We start from the raw sequence: 22,991 nt of genomic DNA on the forward strand, positions 1-22,991 counted from the left end.
ACTGCAAAAATGTGATGATAATTACAATCAGGATATCAACCAAATAATACACACAAAGTTTCCTGGCGAAAAACAGGCACTTAGACTGCAAAGATATCAATATAATGAGTGAAAATAATGTAGACCTTACCAACAAAAAATTAAAGGACAAGAGAAAAGTGTCTAAATTCTTCCACTGCATTGTATACTAACTTACTGCATCAGCAGTTTAATAACAAGTATTTTTTCAAACAAATACATAAATAAACCAAAATATTATGTGACTGGAAGTAAGTACCTCAAATTAATCTCGGCAAATCACTTCTGTTTTAACTAAAATATTTAGCACATTGTTCTCTTATTTGATTACTGTACAGTGTACTTCAAGAACATAATAAAAATAAAATAAAAATACCAATACTTTCAATACCTAATAAAGTAGCCATCATGCAGTTATGTATTTCATTTCATAAAATGAAACAAAAAAATCACTATGTATCAAACATAAATTACATCACCACCACAGCACAAAATGTTAGTTAAGGAAGGCAATGTACAGAGTGAAGTTTTGTTGGAAAGCAATGTCCACTTGCCATTTACATGCAACAGAAATGATAACACAAGGTAGTACAACTAAAACATACCTCCCAAGCATATCCCGAACAAGTGAATATGTGAAAGTGCAGTTTTTTAAACTTAAAATGGGGAAAGTGGCGAATTTTCTGACAATGACTATATTTTTATTGGGGCTATATACTGCCAGTGAAAAAATATACCCAACAGTTGGTTGTGCTGTTGCCAGTTTTCAAGTGTAAAGTGCAAATGGCTCCAGGCGAAACAACAGTTTTCTACAGAGCTGCAACAACATTGGGGCATTGCTATAGAGACGTATACAATAGCGCATTACGTGATTGGTTGCGGTAGGTATGCGAAGTTGCTGCGCTGTGCCCACTTCACTGTCATGCCACAAAAAGCAGCAGTCACTCAAACGTCTAACCTACTGTTCCACCTTGAGTACAGTCCACACATTTACCCATGAATGTAAGTTCACCAGTCTGCACCTGCTGCTGTAGAGATCACACAATTTCCTGATGAAGATCTCAAACTTCAGAAGGTATACGACAGTCAAAAAAGTTGATGTGATTTTTGCATATGGTGAATGAAGTCAAACTGTCAATAGCACTTGTGTGGTTGTATTATGAACTGAATCTTAATCGTATCAAGTAATCACAGGCTCTCTTTTTATCTTCATAAAAAAAGACATATAAATGGAACACTGAAGAATAAAATATGCAGAGAAAGAAAAACAGTAACTGATGAGAGAAATTCAACTACAATTTCAGCAGCAGTAATATGCATCACAACGTGGCAACTTTAATGTGCAGGAGAGATCAGCCAATAGAATATTCTGCTAATCATACATTCAAAAACATTTCATCCTTCCCACTTTATGCTCCATTGACAGCTTCATGGCAATGACTTTCAAAATCAACTACAGTTCTCTGAATGATGTTTACGAAAATCACAAACTGTTGCAGAGTTCCTATACAAGATTTTGTTTACTAATCAGGGACAAATCAATGTTTACAATAAGCACTACTGGTTAGCTGCAAATCTACACTGACCGATAGAAATGTATGAACAACCACCTTTGTCTGCCAATATGTGGGGCAGGCATCTCAAGAACTGCATAATTAGTGCTCATTTGCCTTTGTGCATGGAACCATACATGCACATTAACCTGCCCCAGGGTGTTTAGATCACCCTTCTCTAAGTGCACTTGGGTAATTCTCAGCAGGCACGTCCACGTCGCAGGAGTGTGCCCGGATTTCGAGCTGGTGGCAAAGTTCTTCTGGGGACCCAGTATCACGGGGTATGACATGTTACCCACGCCCAGGGTTGCAAGTGAAGACCACATCAGCAAGTAAGGTGAAGAAGATGGACTTCGGTGCAGCAGACTTGGCGTTAAGTGGCACCTCATTCCCCAAAGAACCCAAGGAAGGGATAGACAGAGTCCCTGAGCCCAGAAAGGTAATCGTCTAGTGGAAGAAAACCACAATTAAAAATCACTTGGTCCTCCAAGTGGGGGGTTTAGGCATTGGACCTCCAGTCCACCCTAACAAAAGAAATCAAAAAGCAAAACCTCCCAATTTAGCCTCGGAACGGAATGGGTCAAAACGAAGACGACAACAGGCACGAAAAAGGACAATGAGAATTATAACATGGAATTTCTACAAAGAAACGTGAAGTTTTTACTTCTTTAAAGTGCCTTGACGTCGACATAGTGAGCCAAACAGAAACCAAAGTGAAAAGGCATGGTACGGAAGAGACAAATGATTACATATACATTTATAGTGGCATACCAAAGGAACAACGAGCCCAAAGTGGAGTTGCCATTGCCATAAAAAAACAACTCAAGAAAAACTTCCAGCTGGGAATATGTCAGAGATAGAATTCTGCACAGGTGAAAATAAAGGACCATTCTGTGATGATTATTTTGGTCTATTCACCAAACGACGATGCTGATGTAGTGAAGAAAGACTTATTCTACACTCAATTGACGAGATCTCTTGAAAACATAGGGAAATGCAAAGAAGTCATTTTACTAGGGGACCTAAGTGCCAGAACAGGATGTAAAGCTAATGACAACGTAGTGGGACAATATGGTGAAGAAACCATAAATAATAATGGTGAAAGATTGATAGAATTTTGTACGTAAAATGATTTAAGAATTCTGAATGGATGGTTCAAGCATAAGGACATCCACAAATACACATGGATGAAACCAAGATTAGATTAGATTAGTACTTGTTCCGTAGATCATGAATACAACACTTCGTAATGATTTGGAACATGTCAGGTTAATAAAAGGTGAGAGTTCCAGCAATTATTCTGATTAGATGCTTTTGTGCAAAGAACACTCTTTTACTCAATGATGAGTTACCCCAGAATATGTCGTCATACGAAAGCAGAGAATGTAAATAGGTGTGGTAAGCTAATTTACTGAGATGTATATCGCCAAAATTTGCAATCACCCTAGTAGCATAAGTAGCTGAACTCAAATGTTTCAGCAGATCTTCAGTGTGTTTTTTTCCAGTTCAACCCCTCATCAATGCATACACCTAGAAATTTTGAATATTCTACCTTAGCTACCAATTTCCGATCGAAGTCTATATTTATTAATGGTGTCATTCCATTTACTGTGTGGAACTGTATATACTGTGTTTTGTCAAAGTTTAATGAGAGCCCATTTGCAGACAACCACTTAATGATTTTCTGAAAAACATTGTTTACAATTTCATCAGTTAATTCTTGTCTGTTGGGTGTGACAGCTATACTTGTATCATCAGCAAAAAGTACCAGCTTTGCATCTTCGTGAATATAGAATGGCAAGTCGTTAATATCTATTAAAAACAGCAGAGGACCCAAGATCGAACCTTGCCGCACCCCATTCTTGATTGTTCCCCAGTTTGAGAAATCACCAGTTTTTTGCATATTATGTGAACTGCTTATTTCAACTTTCTGCACTCCTCCAGTTAGGTATGATTTAAACCATTTGAGCGTTGTCACATTCATACCATAGTACTTGAGCTTATCTAGAAGTATTCCATGATTTACACAATCAAAAACCATTGAGAGATCACAAAAAAATCCCAACAGGAGGTGACTTCCGGTTACTCAGAGCATTTAATATTTCATTAGTGAAAGTATATATAGCATTTTCCGTTGAAAAACCTTTCTGGGAACCAAACTGACATTTTGTTAAAACTTTATTTTTACAAAGGTGTGAAGCTACTGTACAATGCATTACTTTTTCAAGAATTTTGGATAAGGCAGTCAGAAGAGAGATTGGGCGGTAGTTGTTGACATCAGACGTATCCCCATTTTTATGCAGTGGTTTAACAATGGCATACTTCAGTCTATCTGGGAAAATACCCTGCTTCAGAGAGCTATTACATATGTGGCTTCCTAATTTCAGAAGGAGAGGTGGGTGGAATTTAAATTGTATCAAATTGTGTGGGTAAGACCTCTTCCATTAACTGCCTTGCTTCTTCTAACGAACATTTAGATCCTATTTTCTCTACAACATTTAAAAAATGATTATTCAAAATGTTTTCAACTTGCGGCTTGTTGTTCGTCAAGTTTCCATTCGCTTTGATGGCAATGCCGTCATCCTGTACTCTTGGTTGACCTGTCTCCCTTGTAATAATATTCCACATTGTTTTGATTTTGTTATCAGAGGTATTAATCTCAGACATTATGCACATGCTTCTGGACTTTTTAAAAAACTTTTTTAGCGTAGCACAGTAATTTCTATAATATTTGGCTGTTTCTGGGTCATTACTCTTTCTTGTTGTTAGATGCAGTTCCCTTTTGTGGTTACAAGATATTTTTATTCCTTTAGTAAGAGGTTTTTTGCATGGTTTCTTATAATTAGAGTTGACTGCTTTCTTGGGGAAAAAAGTCTTCAAATTCTCTTACAAGTGTATCATGAAATAAGTTATATTTTAAATTAGCATTGGGTTCCTTGTACACCCCATTCCAGTCTACCTGCTGAAGATTTTCCCCGAAATTTCCAATTGTTGAGTCATTAACTGAACACACAACTTTGGAGGGTCGTTTTGAATTACTGAATGGAGCTATGTCATATACTGTAACTAGCTGAGCACCATGATCAGAAAGGCCATTCTCAACAGGACAAGAATTTATGTTTTTAAACTTATCTCGGTATACAAAAGTGTTATCTATCAATGTGCTGCTGTCCTTTACTACCCGAGTAGGAAAATCAATGACACATGTCAAATTGAAAGAACCAAGCAAGACTTCCAGGTCATTCTTCCTATTACACTCTTTCAGTGAATCAAAGCAAATAATAATTTGCTATCTGACAGATAGCACAACAAGGCATCCAAGTTTCCCAGGAATAAATTAAAGTTTCCTGAAGGGGACCTATATACTGTTACAATTATAAAGGAGCCCTCCTTCCGTTTAAGTTCACAGGCACGTGCTTCTATATGTTGCTCTAGACAAAACTTTTTTGTATCTAAGCTTTTTACACAGTGATAACTTTTGACATATATGGCAACTCCTCCTCTCTCCTTATTCTCTCTACTCGTATGTGCAGCTAGTTTATAACCACTGATATTTACCTTTTCCATATCAGACACAACATGATGTTCAGACAGGCATAGTATCTCTATTACATTATAAGATTCAATGTCATCTAAACGAACCAGTAGCTCATCTACTTTATTCTTCAATCTCGGAATATTTTGGTGAAAAATGGTAACATTATTTTTTACTTTACTTTTGTGAGAATCTACTTTTTTCTTTACTCCACCAATATTTTGGGTAAATATGGTAACATTATTATTTACTTTACTGTTGTGAGAATCTTGTGCGTTTTGGACCTCTTTAGCACCTGCCTGCCTGAACTCCTCGTTGAACACTGATTTTAGTCTAAAACAGAGGTACATCCATGAGTATGAGTGTCCACCCTTATGGATTTCACTAACAACCCTGCCAGTTTACCCTTCCCTTTCCTACTGAGGTGTAGGCCACGCCTTGTGAAATCCCCCCTATCAATAGCCTCAACAGGAACCAATCCAATGTCTGACAAAGTGACCGCCCTATGCAACTGATCCAACTCCATATTTACCCTCCTGATAGAGCGGTTCAACTAGGGTTGATCATGCCGCACGAAAGCAGGCACCAGCCCAACACTGGTATGGGTCGTTGCAGAAGCTATTTTCACCAGGTCACACTCAATACTGTACCCCAAGCATTACTCTCACGTCCATTATACACTATGTCATAATAAAACAAACAACAAAGCTAATAGTACAAGACGTGAGGGCTATGAGAGGTGCAGAGTGTGGATCAGACCATTTTCTGTTATGTCTAAGCTATTATTCAAGTTTATCAAAGACACAGAAATTCAAGTGGAAACCGAGCCAAAGAAAGCCAATAATATTCAAGTTAATTTACAAAACCTTGACTGTAGTTCTACCCATTTCTTGTACCAGCAAAGGCTAGCAGAAAAATTTGCTGCCGTTGAAGGAACCTCTGCAGATGAGATGTATGAGATGTTTTAAGAAGCCATCCATAACTCAGCTTATGAATCACTGGGTTTTTTTAAAAAAAAGGAGAGAAAAATATCCAAAAGAGTAATAGAATATGTGATGAGTGGTGGAACCACTCAGTACGAGTACGAGAGAAGGTAGAAAGTAAGAAGAAAGCTTATAATAAATCGTTGAACTCAAGATCAGACAATGATTGACGGGAATACAGAATGGAGAAAAGATGCACAGAAAACAATAATTAAGGCAAAAAACAAAGCCTGGCAGGAAACTGGTGAAGAGAGAGAAAAAAGCATGGGGAATACAAGAGCAAATAAAGCCTGGAAGATATTAAAAAGAATGAGAACACAGAATAAAAATAAAGCAGATATAAACGTCATTGGCATGCAGGAATGAGTGAACACTATCAAGGATTACTAATTCACTGAGAACCCACCAGACATTGATATTAGTAATGAAAATATACCACTGATAACTACGGAGGACGTCCAAAATGCAATTAATGCCATGAAAAATAGAAAGACATCAGGCCCAGGATTAATTATACAGAACTGGTTAAAGCAACACCGTCAAAACTATTTGAGATATTGGCAGTGATTTTTGACAAATGCCTTAGAGGTGACGAAGCCCCAAAGGAGTGGAAAAAGGCAATAATTACATCAATATTTAAGAAGGGCAACAGGAGAAATTGTGCAAACCATTGTGGTATTAGTGTGATGCCATCCATGGTGAGTCTATGGCCATATCCTAAAAAAAGAGGACAGAAGAAGAAATAACTGAATCTGAAGAACAAAATGGATTCAGACTGGGTCACTCCTGTGCTGATGGAGTATTTACCCTCAAAAACCTAGTGGAGAAAAGGACAGCAAGGGGCCTTACGACCCAATTTGTCTTTGTAGACCTCCAGAAAGGTTATGAGACAGTTCTACAGAACAAGCCAAGGACAAGTCTATTTGATAATGGTGTGTCACTGAGCTAGGTGAAAGCTGTCAGACTCCTCTACCAAGGTTGCACGGCAATGGTAGAAGTGAGAAATCAACTATCTCAAGAGTTTGAGGTGACAAAGGGACTACGCCAGGGATGCACAATCGCACCTACACTCTAAGATCTACCTAGAGAAGGCACTAAAATCCTGGAAAAGGAAATGCAGAGGAATGGGTATCCCCATAGATGATGATTTCTTGTTCACTTTATTTTTTGCTTACGACCAAGTGTTAGTAGCTCGAGACGAGGAAGATGCAAATTACATGTTCCGCAAAATAAGAGAAGAATATGAAAAATGAGGTCTTGTCATAAACGTATCTAAAACAGAATATCTGAAAGTGGGAGAAAATGCTGTTAATGACTTACAACTTGGTACCAATACTGTTAAAGGGTGTTATAATTTTATGTACTTGGGAGTGACACTGTCGTCCAATGGTACAAGTATGGATGATATAAACAATAAAATTGGCCAGGGCAAGTGAGCCATAAAACAACTAAATGGTATTCTCTGGAACAAAAACATAATGTGCAGAATAAAACATACCATCTACCACACAATTATAGAACATATCACAACATATGGTGCAGAGTTGTGGGAACTAACTCAGAGGCGGGAAGATTGCCTGCTGGCTGCAGAGGTGGATTTCTGGAGACGGAGCTGTAGATATTCCAGGCTTGATCATATTAGAAATGATAGGATCAGAGAGGTTACGAATGTCAAAAGCACAATCCAAGACCACATAGAAAGGAAGCGCCTACTCTGGTATGGTCACTTACAGCGAATGTCAGACGCAAGATGGCCAAAATGTGAATGGCAATGGACTCCATATCAAAGAAATATGATAGACCTCAAAGTATCTGTACATATAAGGAATAGTCAAATGAAAGCAAGACAGAAGTAAGTATACTGTTTATTATTTCAAAAGTAATCATCAAAACTGTTAATAAATTTATCCCATTGAGAGACAAGATGGTCAACGCCTTCAGGGAAAAATGTCAGCGGTTGCCTGCGGAACAATGGCTGTACCTAGGCCTGCACCTCTTCATATAAAGCAAACTGATAGCCATGAATGTGTTTCTTTGGGGCTCAGAAAATATAGAAATCACATTTGAAGAGATTTTTACTGTATGGAGGATGTGTAAGGGCTTCCCAGCAAAAGTTCTGCAACACTGTCAAAAACAACCTTGGTAATATGGGGACAGGCATTATCCTGCAACAGAATGATGTTGTGCATCAACATTCCTGGCTGTCTGGACTTGATGGCATGCTTCAAATTCTGCAAAGTTGCCACACATACTGTTCTGCATTAATTGTGGCACCATGTATTAGAAAGTATATGAACAGTGTGTTCTTACAATGAAAGGAAAAGGTAATCATGACTTTCCAGGAGCGAGCATGCATGGCTTTGGAATTTTTTGTTGGGTGGTTAATCCATGTGATTCCTTGTCAGCTCTGACAGTTGCTCTCCAGCTCAATATCCTGATGCCTTGTTTCATCTCCTGTGACAATAAGGGACAGGAAAATATATTCTTCATTATGATAAACGTTTCTGGTGCTGCAGCAATGTCGACATTCTGTTCAACTTCTGTTCTTCTGTCATGCTATGGGGAACCTATTACGAACAGATTTTCCAGAACTTCAGAAGCTCTGTCACGATGGTGTGAGCAGTACCATAACTGATGTCTAACATGTACCAAATGTCATCTGCTGTCAGTCATTTCTGACAGCAGCATCCACCGCAGGAACAGGAATGACAGAAGGGGGTAATGACCCACTGAGCATGTCCTGGCTGACTGCTAAGCAAATACACATGCACATGACGTACTATATATGTCATGCACAGCACAAATGCAAGTATCAGTTTCACTTCCTGAAAATCATTCCACAGTCAAAAGCCACACTACATCTCACTGTTCCTCTTTCCCAGCCTCCACAGTGAAGTCAGCTGTGGACACGATTCACTGACCTTACACTGAGCACGGAAAATGGCACAGTGGTGAATGTTTGTGCTGTTTCTTCCTGATTCCCAATAGAGGACACTTCTGTGGACACCTACCTGTGCTATCAACATCTGTGCCATGCTCATTATATAGTCTGCCTCATTTTCATTTGAGTGACACTTATATCTACAGTTCCTAACAGACATGCTGCCACATTTACTGGAACATATCTCACTGGACATAACGGGAATTCTTGTAGAACCAAAATGACAATGTCCTGCCAATTCCGCACAGATAATTACACATCTCCTTAACAGACATTTGGAGGTTACTGGATCAGCCATTTGGAAGCCACAAGACATCCTGTACACACACAAAACATAACATCTCTAGACTTTTATCTGTAGGAAAAATCAAAACAATGTCAACAAGGAAACATGGATGACTAAGACATGAAATACCTCACAACGCAGGCCTGTACTGTATCAAGTCCAGATGAAATTCAATGTGCAGTACTGTTTGTTCAAAACTGTTTTACAGCAATGTAACAATGGTGAATTTTGACATTTTGAGCACCTGATATGGCAGTCATAATAATGAACATACAAACCATCCGCAAATTATGTGTCTGCTTACAACTGGTACACCAGGGCTGAAATTTGTGGTATTTCTTCTCCAGACAGGACAACAGTTGTTTTCAAAGGCTCTTCCCATTGTAAAAACACTCCCATTAAAAAGTAATTTTTGAGAACATTTAAAAATGTGCTGTCTTAATCTGGCAGCTATAAACAATAAAAATTATACTTGCACGTCAGAAAATTCACCACATCATCTGCTCTAACTTAGCAAAAACCACATCTCGATATATTTACTCTTTCTGGATATATTTTGGGAGGGGGGCTATCATAGCTGCCACATACTTTATTGATCAGAAAACTTTTGTATCCCTCAACTGGGCATATTATTATAGTAATTGTTTTACAAAACCTTAAGTTCCCATGTGTTAAGTTTAGCACAACAAAATATGCTTCAGTTTCTTTTTACGAATGAAATTAGTGCTTTCTGTTGCATGTACAGTAATTAATAGCATAAAATGTGTATATTTTATAATAAATGTAGTGATCGAACATGTATGTATCACAACTTGAATGGACATTACTTTCTAATTAGTTATACGTTGGGAGTGAGCGAGTGGCTTTGTCATCTCACTATCTTCAAAGATCTGACAGTCTAATAATGTTATACATAGAAACATTTCACTTCCATAGGACATGCCTGAACAATTATGTACAATCAACACCAAAAGCAAATGACAATGGAAATTTGTTATAGTTTTTATGAAGTTATATTCACCAGATTACTGCAAAAGCACCATATATATTCTAAACAAATATATGATTAAAAGTACTATTCACAGAATATTAGTTTTTATGTAACAATATTATAAAATGTTACTTTTCCTTTTTTCAGTTGAAGAGGAAGGCTGGAGGTACTGGTTGTAGAGGAACTTACCCAGAGAGGTTAAGGGAGATGCCATTAATTGCCAAACAACTAAAGTCAAATACTTCAGATAAAATATTTACACAAAATGCAAACAAAACACATGCAACACAAAATTAACCTTCCACCACAGTTGCGCCGCCGGTCAGTGTACTGCCCTAAGCTTAAATAGATCCAACTACATAGGAAACTGGTATATGGACAACAATAAATGAAGAAACCACAGTAAGTGTTTTTCTTAAATGTTAGTTATTATGGAACAAGTTTACTTCCAATGACCACAAACTTTTGTGAACCTAAGCTGCTTCAATCACTGCACTCACTATTTTATAAAAATGAGTACCCCCATGGACAGAGTCTATCTAAAAGAGCAGGACACGCTATTACTCAGAACAGAGGTAAGTGTGAGTCTTAATCTTTTTATAATTTGGCAGCATTCAGGTCAACAAAGTGCTGCTGAGGACACACTGATCCATTCACTCTGAAGTGACACCAAAGGAACCCATTTCAGACTAGTTTATGCAAACAGTATTGACTCCTTTGTACAATGACCCCAAAATTCATTTCAAGGCTGTAGAAATTATATGGGACGTCAACACATGGATAATCCACAGATCTTTTCCAACCCTAAGTACAGTGTCTTATAGACTATGCTCAAAACAAATGAGAAATTTTACTTAGCAGCTACAATCATTACAGTGGTTTGCAACAAGCCCGTATATCTTAAGAACAACAAAAATATTCAGTTTTAACTGAAGAGATGTCAACCAGGTAATATAAGTAACAGATTAATCAATGAGAATTTTTTGTCAGGATCTAGCAGCTTACTGATTTCAAGTTCATTAGAGATGGAGAACGGTCTAAAACCTGCAGGAAAGCAGCCACATCACCACACGAGTAAATGTCCAAGCATTGCCTATAATAGCCGAAGATAATCTGTTAAGTCCTGGTCAGGATAAGCAAACCATGGCTAGAAGCCATGGTGGGTTGGGTTAGCACTGTTGGGCTGGGCTTGCACTTGGATGGGTGACCACTCAGTCTGCCGAGTGCTGTTGGCAAGCGGGGTGCACTCAGCCCTTGTGAGGCAAACTGAGGAGCTACTTCAACTGGCTCTGGTCTTGTAAACTGACATATGGCAAGAGAGTGGTATGCTGACCACATTCACATGCCCCTCCCTGTCCGCATCCAGTGACGCCTGTGGGCTGAAGATGACACAGTAGCCGGTCTGTACCGTTGGGCCTTCATGGCCTGTGTTTGTTTTTAAGCGATGTATTGATAATTTTTTGGTGCTTATATTATTAGGAGACTCTGCATTAAATAAACAATACTATATTTGTCATACAATATCAATTCCTTCAGATGATACACACTGAAATGCCATGCAACATGCCTCTGCAAAACTGCAATTGTAACAGAACTTTACATGCTATACTGAGGAGAAAAAATTTTATGATCACCTGCTCAATAGGGTTGGTCCACCTTATGAACACAATACAGCAGCGACTGTTTGGGCATGGATTCATAGGCTTGGTAGGCTTCCAGAAGTAAGTGGTGTCAGATGTCTACGCACAGCTCATGCAATCCATGTAAATTATGCACTGTGGTTTGTGGGCACGGAGATTGAACTCAATAACATCCCCGATGTTTTCCATCCCCTCCGTGCACGCTACCTGTCCTGGTTTGTGAGCTTAATTTCCTGGTATCATGCTAATTTCCACACAATGTTTGTTGCACACTGGAATCTTAAGAGGGTTGCCATGGTAGCACTCATGTGACAAAAAGAATCTCTCCGTTGCCCGTGTGAACTAAATAGGCGGTTTGCATATGCTCAGCAGAATGCTTACTCCAGAAGTTTCATGTGTGTTTTGACATTTTTCTAGTTAATGTTAAAATCACAATGTTATGGAATATCTATATGGCTGAGACCAGTCATTCCAGGTACACTTAATGACCACCTTGTAATGTCGGCACTAACTGATTTCATCGCTATCAATCAGGAAAACCAGTGGAGAGGTGGTTTGACCAATTCCTTCATAATATAGTGGAAAAGCAATTTTCCACGTCAGCAAGAAAAGTGGGAATTGTCAAATGGCTCATGCTGTGCAGAAGTCAAATATAGAACAGAAGTGGTTGTTTTCACACTAGTGTGGTGTGTTGATGTAAAGGCAGCGTAATAGTCAAGAAGAGAACTTTAAAGTTATGACAGTGCTTTCTTTTGAAATACTTTTCAACAGTGTGCAGATGCCAGGTTACTTTTCCTTTAATTGGTTTTATCTGACAAGTTTAACTTAGTTTTTTTTCCAGTAATTTAAATACATGTGATCTTGACTGTTAATCAATAAAATGTAATTGATAGGTGTATTTTCATTTTCAATATAATACTAAAAAGTAATTGCAAACAATGAACACAGGGTACTTCAAAAATAAGCAAGCAGAAACTAATATAAAAACTGGCAAAAAGAGGCAACAAATAAAAATCAAAGTTTGCAGAAAGTAATACTGAAGTTGTCAAAAATTAATACCGAAATTGGCTATAAAATAAAACGATTTTATGTCCCTAATTATAACTAAAAAGTGTCACTTTTAAAACATTTCATATGTTTGTATGACAAAAGGATTTCTGTAAAGTAAAAAGAATTTAAGCAACAAAAGGATAGATTTCAAACAACTTTTCTTTTTATTAGTATTATCAGCACAAGAAGAAGGAATAAAAGCGTCATAAAGTAGATGTAGGAAGCAAAGAGAAAGTGCTTGAGATATCAGTTGTTAAAAACGTTATCTTGATCACACAGATGGAGGAGGAGGGGGTCATAAGGGAATACTATTCCCCCGCTTCACAGAGAATAGGCCACAATTTGTCCAGGTTCCTGGAGAAATTTTCACTGCTACCATGATGAGCACTTGCAAACCACATCTGCATATCATGTGTTTTAAAATCATGGAATAGTTACCAATTAACAAACTTTTAACTTTACTTTTGCTTTTGTTCTGTAAGCTTGCTCAGTTTTTGCAGATTTTACTTTCATAGCACAAAATGATTACATACGATCAATGCTTTTCAAATATCAGAATGCTACAATACTTGGATTAAATTCAATGCACAAAGAACGAAATAAAACTGAAAAACTCTATTCCTGAGCACAGAGGGGAAAAAGAAACTCTCATCAAATATCTGCTGTGAATAAGCCCAGTCACCAAAGAACTTGCAGCAATGCACAACATGCACGCATTTGCGAAGAGCTTTCAGTATAAAAAGTGTAAGAAACTCATGATCCCTGCACAGAACAAAGAACACAATATAAGACCACATGCCAAAAGCATAATGTAATGGCACAGTAAAAGAGACAAAACAGAAACAATGTCCAAGCACTGCCCATTTGAGCAAGAGGCAAGCCTTTCATTCCTGTTGGACTATGCAATATTTCATTGCAGTCAATTACTTCAGGCTAGGAAGTAAAGCGAAGATACTGAAAAGAAACCCATCTCACAGTGAAACAAACTGTCTCGCATATAAAGACAGACACAAAGGCTATCAAGAGATACAGCAATTGTTGAAAATTTTTGATTGACAGTTTCTTAAAATCACAATTCCAACATAACGCAATTGATTACCAGTTCCAACCGTTAGGGGCCATCTTCAGACCTAAAATATACAAAACACAGTAACTTTGCAATTTTTGTCCTTTTTTCCATACTTGTTGATCTGAAAAATGATCCCTAATGGCCAAAACTCTTAATCAGCCACCTTGCATTGCAATTTTGATGGTATGAACTAATCACTGTCACTAACTTTTCACCCATAACTATCTTCACGATAGAGAAAAAATTTGACTTATCACCACCCTCTTAGACCAACGTCAATCAACACGGCGAGACCCTGTGGTGGCGGCGTACCTGTGCTGTCAGTCGCAGCTGGCTATCTGAGGATGCGGCACACACAGTGGCAGGTGCAGGCATCATGCAGTCCACACCAGGAGGTGTTACCTTAGTTGCCAGCAGGCTCTTGATGAGGGAGGAGCTGCTTGTACTGGGCGTATTACTGGCCTGCTGTTGTGTTTGCTGTTGTTGCACTGGCTGCTGCTGTTGTTGTTGTTGTTGTTGTTGATGCTGCTGCTGCTGCGGCTGCTGTTGGAGTTGCTGCGGCTGCTGCTGTTGAACAGAAGTGCTGACAGCACCTCCACTTCTAGTGTTAGAGCCAGTGAAGCCCTGGCTCACGTGTGGGTGTGACCACACATTTGCCATCACATAATGGTAACCAAACAATCTAACTACGGGAAGAGGCAGGGGCTGGGACAGTCAGAGAGTATTTTTGAAGAAATAACTTTCCTGCACATACCATTTCAATATTTTACACAATCTCGTGTAGTTATGATAATTACAGACCAAACATTCTATCATCAACCAGCTTAAATACAGTCATATGATTTCACACCAGAACTGTGTTACAACACAGTATGAACAGATTGCAAATGTTGTCCATACCACCATTTCCATGTGGTTACAGCATGTTGTCTACTATGAAAAGCGATCGAGTAAAGACGTCACCTTTAATATAATTAGTAATTTGCCTATTTCTTTGGCCTACTGGACTTTGACAGAATAATTCAATTATAGGATTATGTTCCACCTGTTTCTGTAAAATACAAAATTATTCTTACACCAGGCTTCTTGCGATGTGAGAGTTTTCTTACCCATAACTGTTCATCTATCTTTAAAATAAACAACTATACTGAAATTAACACTACAGTCAATGAAGGAGAGAAATCTGAATGTTAGATAACAATGATAAAGAGAGATTTATCCAGCATCCTTACATAATTCTAAATACCATAACCATGAGAATAATAAATTTACAAGGAGACTGAACATGAGACCAATACTTTACATCAGGAGGTGAAATTCTACATGCTGTACGAGTAATCTGTGACGAACTGTATCACTAACAAATTAACAACTGTGTCTATCAACAGAACTGATAATATAGTCTCCTGAAAGTAAGAACTGACCACCCGTTGTGTCTCCCTATAATTTTGTAGTTTTCCGAGTGAATTTTTTTAATTCTGATACTAAGTTTCTCTTCCTTCTTTCAACTAGATTTCCTTTTACACTGAAAGTTGCTTGAAAATCTATCCTTACCTTTATCATGATAAATTAAAAATGGAAAGAAATAATGGAATGCTGTGCAATGAATAACATTTGCAATCAATAAATGAATCAGTGAGATGTCTTCAATAAAGATGAATGTGGATATTATTACACTGCCAACTCCTTCCAAACAATGTGCCAGTTTGAGAGAGAAAATAGTCTGTAAAACCACAAAAATCATACTGAACCAGCCTGAGTTTCCACAAATTTTCTGTTTATTTATATCTTCTTTGTTTATGTATTTTTACATTGTTAAGTGCAGGTAAGTTGTTATAGAATTGTAATGTATACTAATGTAAAATCTAAGCATGCATAAGCCTTAAGGGAAAAGGAAAAAAATGTTTCACAACAGCAATAAAATAAAAATTGGAGTAAGGGTAACCACTTATTGCACAATTGAGCACTGAGTGGTCTACACGCAAATAAATAAAATTTAAATTGTAGCAAGCTTTTGGAAAATGTCCTTCCTCAATGCTATCTGATTAATACAAAGGAAAGAAACTGAAAGCTCTGGACCAATTTCAATTGGTATATGCATTTGTCGGCCATTCAGTGCCTGAACTTTTGCTTTCACTCCTTCCTCTATTTGTATTCCATTTAGGACTTTCTAGTTTCATAGTTGGGTTTGTGTATCTAAAAAGATCAGGTCTGGGTTGGTTCAAATGGCTCTGAGCACTATGCGACTTAACTTCTGAGGTCATCACTTGCCTAGAACTTAGAACTAATTAAACCTAACTAACCTAAGGACATCACACACATCCATGCCCGAGGCAGGATTCGAACCTGCGACCGTAGCGGTCGCTCGGTTCCAGACTGAAGCGCCTAGAACCGCACAGCCACTCCGGCCGGCTCAGGTCTGGGTAATATCTTTGATATAGAAATAAGTCCCACAGAACACAAACTGGCAAAAATTAAGTGGCTAATTCATCAGAATTTGGTCTGAAAGTGATATTTGATATTGTATCCAGTAATGAAAGGGACAGAAAAACCAACAACTGCCCTCAGATTCAAATTTCATTTTAGAAAGAGTTTGTAACTGTAAATATTGGAAGCGCAATTTATGGACTGTTAATAAGACAGATCCCCTAGCTGAGCTTAAGAGAGCAGTACACACAAAGAAAAAAGACGGAAAGAAGAAAGAGAACAAGAAAGTTCCAAATGTGCACAAAAGCAATACAAAATAAGGCACACTATAAACAAAACTTGTACAAACATCTACACAAAGCAAATTCACAAAGCCAACGATACCACAAAGATATATATATTTGAAAAAAATATAAACTTCACTAGGTAATACAAAACTCACTAATGGTCTACAAGTTCATAATCTGAAAGTGTACATCTACATGCAAGCTTAGACCTACCTGACTCTTGGCATCTCCCTTGGAAGCTTCCCTGGGTTTTGGTGGAGCACTTAGCTGTGCTTTGAGGATAGGTGATGACGGGGATGGGGCATCCAGTGCCAGTGACTCTGGGGATCGTACTGAAGCTGCAGGAGAGATAGAAGGTGATGGTGCCAGAACAGGTCGAGTTGGGACAGGCGATGGTGAGGAAACAGTAGGAGGTGGCGTCTGACAGGGAGCAGGCGAACCCACTGCAACAGCTACCAGTGGTGGAGTCTCTGTGCGGGGAGATGAAGTAATAGGTGTTGCTGTAGGAGAACACGTGTTGGCGCGCACCTTGATGCCCTCGTAAAAGGCCAACGCATTGTACTGTGCATCTGCGAGGACAGTCGATGTTCCTGGTGCACGTTGTAAATTTGGACCCACTGAACCACCAAATACGGACCTACGGAAAGATTATTTTTCAGTTGGCAATTCTGTAACATGTACTTCCAATTAAAAGGTAAAATAAGAACAACATGATCATACACAATGGTGATACTCTGCAAACATAAATTTATTTCATGGGTGAATTTTTCAATCTGCGGCTGTGCATGCACTGTTATGATACTTCTGACAGAAGAACTGCTTGCCTGATGAGAATTGAGCCTGGGCCCTTGGAATGCAGAAATATAAAGATAATTCTCTCTCTCTCTCTCTCTCTCTCTCTCTCTCTCTCTCTCTCTCTCTCTCTCTCCCCCCCCCCCCCTCCCTCTTTCCTCAACCAGCCACAGTAAAAGATAGTAAACTGAAGCTTAGTCAAATTGCATGAATTTCTTTTCCAAGTATTATTAGTTTAGCACATTGTGTGGAATGAACTCTGGCTACAATCATACATCAATGAAAATTGAGCATTAACTTGAACTCGTGCCTCAGTTACATGGTTTATTGGTACACAACTTAGATCAATATAGTATCTGAGAAAGGCAAACACAATTTTGATATACACTCAATGTCCTCACATAGTATTCTAGTATTTTAGTCTTTCTTCATGCTAGATGTTAAAAAACCTAAACAAAGATCTTTCCCATTTGACTGATTTTAGAGAAGTGCAGATGGATTTAATTTCAAGCATTTAAATTTTATTCATAGTTTTTGTTTACCCAACGTATGTAACAAAATATGACAAACAATCATAAACCAAATTTATAACATTGTGCCAAGCTTCACAACTACAAGAGGGAGAGGGAAAGGGAAGGAAGGGGAGAGGGAGGGAGGGAGGGAGGGAGGGAGGGAGGAAGAGGAAGAGGAAGAGGAAGAGAGAGAGAGAGAGAGAGAGAGAGAGAGAGAGAGAGAGAGAGAGAGAGAGAACATCATCAGCACGACATATTTTTAATACACTGCAGTTACTTTTTGTTTTCAACTTTTAGTTACACTTATTTCTCTCAATAGAGAAAATGGGCAGCACAAATAATAAGCTTGCAGCTAAAACTACCTACAATGGTTCACTTTTAAGTTTCCAACAAATACTTACCGAACACAACGAGGAAAGTGTAGAGGAGCTATGACGCCACGTCGACCAACTCTTGCACAAGCTGTAAGATACTGTTTATAGAGTTCAGCCTGTTCTATGCGGTAAGTGACTGGTGCAGTCTCAAAAGTGGCACGTAGCCATGCCAGAGCAAACTGTTCATTTTCCTGGACTGCTTGCTGTGTTGTATGCTGCTGGTGAGGGGCATTTGGTTGCTGCTGCTGCTGCACACTGTAATGCTGTTGCTGCTGAGGTTGATGCTGAAGATGGTGCTGGTGCTGTGAATGCTGCTGATGTTGTTGTTGTTGTTGTTGTTGTTGTTGTTGCTGCTGCTGCTGCTGATGTTGCTGTTGTTGTTGATGATGCTGCTGCTGCTGCAACTGGTGATGATGTGGCTGTGCTTGCTGCTGCTGCTGCTGATGGTGGTGGTGGTGATGGTGGTGTTGCTGCTGTTGTTGTTGTTGTTGTTGTTGTTGCTGCTGCTGCTGCTGCTGCTGCTGTTGTTGTTGTTGTTGTTGTTGTGAGATGACTGTTGGCGCAAGTGTGACAGTAGGATGTGGTGGAGGTGGAGGCAGGTTTGCCTGGGACGTCATGAGTATTCCTGCAAAGGCACATCAAGGACACAGTTATTAGCAACAACAAAAAACTTGTCTATGCAGGTAGGCCTATTCTGAAATGCATTCAAATAGCACATATTACAATTTGTCCATAATGTGACGAGTTTACTGATGTTACAAGAAATGCAGGAAAACAGCACTAGTTGAAAGATATTCATTTATCTATGAGTGCTGCCAATGTTAAGCTGCCCCTACAAGTGATAATTATTACTGTACAAATTCTTTTGGGTAATGGTGTCAGCACTGCAGCAAGTAGCCGATGTTGCCTTCTCCTAACCACTCCTCTCCTCTCAACATTTCTAACGCAGGGAAAGTCATGCCTCAAACAATTCTGACAGTCAATGCACAAACCTTAACTTGACATGGACAAACTGTATACAATTAATTCATTGACTGATAGAAAATAGCAATAAAACTAACATAGCAAGCCAATCAAATGTATAATCAACTACAGAAAGTGTCATTGCTACATGGATGGGTGTTTCACCCAATATTAGCAAAACCATACATCAAACATTCTGTAGATCTCCTGCTGGCATTTCTTAATGAAATTTGAGAAGTTTTGGGAGATCTTCCCAGTGCCAATGAACCATTTCCTGTAATAATTTTTGTACAAAAATCAAGCAAAAAGGAAATTAATTAAAATTTAGGCCCATATCCAGTAAATTTCTCAAAATTAATAACTTTAATTTTGGTACATAGAATGTAAATAGACTCACTATGCTGTGTTGGTGTTGGCGATGGCCTGTGTGGTGTAGAGGTTAGTGATGGGCCCAAAGAATGCTGCTGCTGCTGCTGCTGCTGCTGCTGCAAGGGTGTGCTGGAATGGCTGGTTGATGCTACAGATACAGATGGAGAAGCAGTACTCTGAGCAGCTGTTGTTGTTGACCCTTGTGCTCCAACACCCGAAGTTGAAGGTGCAATTCCAGAATGTGTATTTGAGACAGTTTCAACTAGCCTCATTAAAATGCATGCCTTTGGGCCATAGCTTTGTGCCTGAAGCAAGAACATGCTTCATTTAATCAAGGTGTTTTTTAAGATTTCTGTAATTATGTTTTACAAATTCTATAACACAACCACTGTCATGAAACAAATCTGTGCACAGTGGCACTTTAATATGATTAACATTCCATAAGCAAATGAATCTAACTTCGCTGCTGTCTTTGACAAAAAGAATACAAGAGGTGCTTTTGTTTTAGATATATAATAAACTTTTACTGTTTTAGCTCCTCAGTATAGTGGCTTTATGTTGTTAGATAGGAATGTAGAAAAGCAGAGTTATAGGATAGCATGTATTAAACAATAACACCACATCCTCAAGGTCGCACTTGCACAAAAAGTCAAGGAAGTGATCATATGGTGTCCTACTAAGAGCAATGAGAGAACAATGAGCAATAGTTTTCCTGCACACACTGTATTTATAATTATTTCATTTGTGCAAATTGCTACTTGAACAATTCAAAATGCAACATACCTCAACAGTGATGAGAGATACCAAAGTATCAACTGCTCCATGAACTCTGACAATACAATTGCATGCACGCTCTCCAAGTGATGACAAAGAGTAGAGGCACTCGAGGGTGTATATCAGTAGCATAATGTCTTGTAACGTAAGGAATGAGCAAATTTGATCATAAACCTATGAAGAAGCAAAAATATGATTATAAACAAACAAATGGTACAACACACAAACACCTTTCAACAGCTTTGAAATAAACACAATAAGATACTACCATGTAAAGTGAAGAATATTACATTTAAGTTTTATCAGTAAAACTGACACTAAGTGTGTCCAGCCAGCACAGTGTAGTATATATATATATGTGTGTGTGTGTGTGTGTGTGTGTGTGTGTGTGTGTGTGTGTGTGTGTGTGTGTGTGCGCGTGTGTGTGTTTTCAGTATCACGTGCCTGTCAACGGCTCAACACCTCCAATACTCAGCGAGTTGTTGCCTTTATCTTAAATCATCTAGTCTACATCAAGATTGATCCAACTTGTCATTGGCTGCAGGTAACCTATATATTAAATACAAGAACTGAAACACCTATATATTAAATACAAGAACTGAAACACCTATGTATTAAATACAAGAACTGAAACAAGAACACAGATGCATACTGCTTTAGAAACACAGCAAATATGGTGTAACAACCAAACAACGATGGGGGCAGACTCTTCCACTTACTGTTTTCTTCCCTTGCTCTTATAATTTGCACCCTTCTTTCTCCACCCTTCATTTTAGTTCTTTTATAGCTCTGTGTATATTACCACACTGCCCACCACAACCCCGAGTCAAGCTCTATATTGGGGGTGAATAACTCACCTCTGTAGAAGTTCACAGTTACTACTGATTCCCAGTGAGTATCATGGATCAATCTCCTTGTCAGAATGTGGAGTGATTTGTCCCTCCTATTATTCTTTCTACCACTTTTGTAAAACAATTCTATATATTTCACTCCATTTATTAGAATTTCAGTAGCTGACACAAAGGTACTATTCTTGTACTTCTCCAATACAATTAAACTGCAGCTTTTGATAAGAAAAAAATAATAACCACACTAATGTTAAGAGACTATTACTGTTAGAATGAAAATTTGTCAATATTATATTCTGTGTCCCAAAGAACACAGCTTTGTTACAGGCTCTAAAAATAAATTTAAAAAGGAATGTTTAATCATTGCAACGAAAGGAGGAGTCATTACACTAAAATCAAGTTGTTTAATCACACATAAAAACCTCCCATGAAACATTTTTGGTTAACAATAAACAATTCCGCTCCTTAAATACATTTTTTCTTTTTTCCATTATGTACGTAATACATATGCTATTGTTATGTAAAATGACTACTTTCTCACTCCATTCATATAATTCTATTGGTCTCCAAGTAACTTCATGGTGTCTAACAACACAATAATTAGTTTATCTAAAAACAATTTAAATAAATGGATATCTAGAATTTTCAGTGCATGCAGTACACATGGAGTTGAGATTTTCAATGAGCCAATAGCAAGCAGTTTATATTATACCTCAGTTGAAAGCCTTCACACTCCTCATACTAGTACACATTTTATTTTTCCCAAAAGAACGCCTACTTAAAAAGTTATTTGCAATTAAAGTTTCCACCTCCCTGACAACATTCCTATTATTTTAGCCTTTAAGCATGTGTAATTCCAGGAACTAATATCATGATTTTATTTTTATTTATTTATTTATTTTGAGCTAATCTTTCTGACCTAGAAAATATCTTCGGTTATCAGAATAATGCATTAATTTCCTCTCAGATTTCATGAAGCTTGGTAAGGACCTGCAGAAGTATACATTGCAGTTACAACATAGTTCCTATTATTTTGTTAATTTTCTCATTATACAACCATAAGTTGACTCATTATTTTGCCCAATGAAATATTGTACCCTCCAAATTTGCTATATTGTGTGTCAATAACCAGTGTGCTTCTCCATATTTTGTCATTTAGTCTTACACTTGCCTATAAATGTGAGTAATGGACAATGCCACAGGCAGTCTAAGCTTAGCAAGCATCACATTAACATCTCTGCTTCAGAGTCAGCACCTGATAGCTAACCTGTGAAGATCTTTGTGTCAAATTTGGCTAAATAGTTAACACTTATATGTTGGTCAGTGACAGTTTAAATGTCTTTGTGGAGATTCTTTGAGTCAGTCCTCACTCAGCCACCCACTTGCTAACATCCACATGTATATGTCTCATTAAATGACATCAACTATTTCATTAATAGTATACAGCTAATCAATGATTAAAAGATATTCATTTCTATGTCAAGTAATTACGAATAAAACATAACTTTACATACAGTAATAACCAGTAGCAAAGAGTGAAAATACCAAAATTACGGTGCTATTGTCAAAATACTCAGTG

At 38.1% G+C, this 22,991-nt stretch overlaps 1 protein-coding gene across 1 annotated transcript in view; it reads right to left on the reverse strand.

Annotated features, from left to right (window-relative positions):
• The window catches only part of LOC124709080 (AT-rich interactive domain-containing protein 2), a 336,130-nt gene that overhangs the window by 88,202 nt on the left and 224,937 nt on the right, over positions 1-22,991 (reverse strand). The window contains exons 8-13 of the mRNA XM_047240727.1: positions 20,574-20,738; positions 19,819-20,095; positions 18,905-19,083; positions 18,486-18,862; positions 16,994-17,417; positions 14,379-14,690 (exon numbers count right to left, since the gene is read on the reverse strand). Coding sequence (XP_047096683.1) covers positions 14,379-14,690; positions 16,994-17,417; positions 18,486-18,862; positions 18,905-19,083; positions 19,819-20,095; positions 20,574-20,738 — 1,734 coding nt within the window. The remainder of the gene's footprint in view (positions 1-14,378; positions 14,691-16,993; positions 17,418-18,485; positions 18,863-18,904; positions 19,084-19,818; positions 20,096-20,573; positions 20,739-22,991) is intronic.

The sequence above is a fragment of the Schistocerca piceifrons genome, chromosome 7 (assembly GCF_021461385.2).
Source record: "Schistocerca piceifrons isolate TAMUIC-IGC-003096 chromosome 7, iqSchPice1.1, whole genome shotgun sequence".
NCBI lineage: Eukaryota > Metazoa > Arthropoda > Insecta > Orthoptera > Acrididae > Schistocerca > Schistocerca piceifrons.